Source organism: Andrographis paniculata, unplaced genomic scaffold (genome assembly GCF_009805555.1).
Source record: "Andrographis paniculata isolate CXL003 unplaced genomic scaffold, ASM980555v1 Contig21END, whole genome shotgun sequence".
Classification (NCBI taxonomy): Eukaryota; Viridiplantae; Streptophyta; class Magnoliopsida; order Lamiales; family Acanthaceae; genus Andrographis; species Andrographis paniculata.
The window spans coordinates 2,875,454-2,878,170 of record NW_026137502.1 but is presented as its reverse complement, the minus strand read 5'-3'; the positions used below and the strand labels follow the sequence as shown (position 1 = coordinate 2,878,170).

The following is a 2,717-nucleotide window of genomic DNA, read 5'->3' as shown; positions in this document are numbered from 1 at the left end:
TCTGTGGAACCGTCCAAAAGTAGTCCAGTTGATATCCCTAATAATCTGCAAATTATATAGCACAAAACAAGTTAGGTAAAGGACAACAATGGGAATGATAGAAATTAAAAAACTTATTTGATTGAAATCATCAATGTGTGATCAACATTTTCAATAAATCACAATTAAGTATTTCAATAAAACAAACTCGTAATGCAAAATAACGTATTTTCGTATACTTTCCTTAACAATCAATTTTATCCCAATTCGGGGAAACAAACACCCAATATTAATATGTACTATATATAAAGAAAAGATCTTGGCACGAATGAACGGTCCAGATCCTCCGGCGACAATCCTCCCTATCTTCTCTTGCCGGCGGCGAGCCACACGTAGAAAAGTATCCTGAAGAAGAAACCCCACCCCACCGTCACCCAGAGGCAGCCCCACTTGCTCAGCCCGCTCACCGCCTGCCGCCGGAGAATCTCCTCCCCGTCGCTCACACAGGTCACCGCCGTTATATTCAATCCGCTAATACCCATTCTCCCCAAAACCTCAATTTTCAGAGCCTCCGGCGCCGCCGCCAATGGCGTGCCGTCGAAGATCTGAACGCCGCGGACGAAGCACTCGCCGGAATCCTGGAATTCGTTCTTCAGCACCGCCTCGTAGGGGTACTTGATTAGGGAGATGTAATGCAGCCCTATCCAGAATTTAGGGATTCGATCGCCATTGATGAAGAAGCCGCTGAACAGCAGAGAGCAGCCGAGGAGAGTCACGACGATTATGTAGCCGAGAATCACCTCCGGGACGACGCCGGAGAGGAAGGTCACGAAGGAGTTTCCGGCCCAGTAGGAGGCCAGGATTATCAGGAAGTAGAAGAAGAAGCTGCCGCCGAGCCCCAACGACCAGAAAGTGACGACGGCGAACACGGCGGCGAGGATTATCAGCAGCGGGAGGAAGACGAAGGAAATGGCGAGAACGTACGACGATCTCCGGTAGGCGTTGTAGGCCGTCTCCCTCATGAAAATGTACCTTTCTTGCAGGAAGATCGGCAGGGCGTCTGCGCAGGTGTAGAAGGTCGCGGACATGGCGAACGCGAAGAACCCTAGCCTTTCGCGGATGCCTTTTGGGGATTTGTCGAGTTTGTGGAAGACGGTGGCGAGGATAATTCCGGTGGCCGTGATCGCCGCCAATCGGAATGTCAGTAACTTTGGATTCCGCCGGAAATTCGTGAATGATCTTTTGGACAGGACTGATAATTCGATCCAGAATGGGTTTGCGAATTTGGGGACCATTGATGCTGCCGCTACGGCGCCGGCGATCGCCGCCGCGTCGGAGAATAGCTTACCTCGAATAATGGTGGCGGCTATGGCTTCTGTTAGGGATAATTGGGGTTGGACTTCGAAATCCCCTTTCAGTGGCTGCCATGATTTGTTTAATTGAATTAGGGTTTTAGTTCCTTCTGGATAATCTTCCAATTCTTTGATCAAATCTAGGGCGAAATCCGCCCAATTTTCGCCGTCGGGGATCGGCCGGCCGAAATCGGCGAAAAACGCCGGGAGATTCGCCGGCGTTCCGCCATAGACGACCTTCCCGCGGGAGAGGAAGATCATCCGATCTAACAATTTGATGATTCTATGGCTGGGCTGGTGTATAGACATGACGATGATGCTTCCAGTCATGGCGATTCTCTGCAAAACCTTGACCACCATGAAAGCGCTGGTGGAGTCGAGGCCGGAGGTCGGCTCGTCGAGGAACAGCAGAATCGGGTCGTGGATAATGTCGGCGCCGATGGACACGCGCCGCCGCTCTCCGCCGGAGACGCCGCGGTGCCCTTCGTCTCCGATCAAAGTGCGGGCGGCTTTGCGGAGGCCGAGCTGATCGATCAAAGCTTCCACTCGGAGCTTCTTCTTCCCGGCGGCGAGGCTCCGCGGCAGGCGGAGCTCCGCCGCGAATCTCAAGGTTTCTTCGACGGTGAGCATGGGGAAGAGAAGATCGTCCTGCATAACGTACGCCGAGATCGCCTTCTTCAACCTCGACTCCAACCGCTCGCCGTTGAGCCTGATCGAACTTCCGGCGGCGGCGGCGGCCAGGGCGTCGATCAGCGTCGACTTTCCCGACCCGGACGCACCCATAACCGCCAAAATTTCGCCGTCGCGCGCCTCGCCGGAAATGTCGTCGAGAATAACAGTACTGCCGGAGCGGTTTTTCTGGCGGCGGATGACGTCTTTCCATCGGGCGCGCGCTTCGACGGTGTAGGTGAGATTAGTGAAGGTGAGAACGAATGAGACTCGCCGGACCGGCGGCTGCGCCTCGACGTCGTCGCCGCCGGCGAATTCGTTTCCCGCCAATTCGGCGCCGGAGCTCATAATGAGCTCCCGGAGCGTCGTCGGCGACGGGAATGTTGAAGCAGCTGCTGCAACCCTCGACATAATTAATTACTAATTGTTTTGTAAATTAATTGATTAATTTATTATTAAATTATGGCTTAATTAGTACATGCATGCACACCCACTTTCATATATATATATATATATATTGTTGTATATGTATATCCCCACATTCAAGTGTATGTAATGTGAAAGTGATTATTACAGAGAACAAGTGCTCCCTAGCATTTGTCTCCATATTTTCATCTTCTCACACTTACTTACTCACTTTTTTTTAAAAAAAATATATATACATTTTAATGTAATTTTAAAAATTTTAATTTATATATATATTATTTTAATTATATT

At 50.5% G+C, this 2,717-nt stretch overlaps 1 protein-coding gene across 1 annotated transcript; it reads right to left on the bottom strand.

The window, feature by feature from the left end:
• Window positions 1-341: 341 nt before the first annotated feature.
• On the bottom strand, window positions 342-2,411 carry LOC127245044 (ABC transporter G family member 6-like). The gene has a single exon (XM_051265689.1). It carries the CDS (start codon window positions 2,409-2,411, stop codon window positions 342-344), a length of 2,070 nt encoding a protein of 689 aa, XP_051121646.1.
• Between the last annotated feature and the right edge of the window lie 306 nt (window positions 2,412-2,717).

What these genes read in the sequence shown, in the direction of transcription:
- LOC127245044 (XM_051265689.1), bottom strand. Translation starts at nt 2,411, where the DNA reads ATGTCGAGGGTTGCAGCAGCTGCTTCAACATTCCCGTCGCCGACGACG.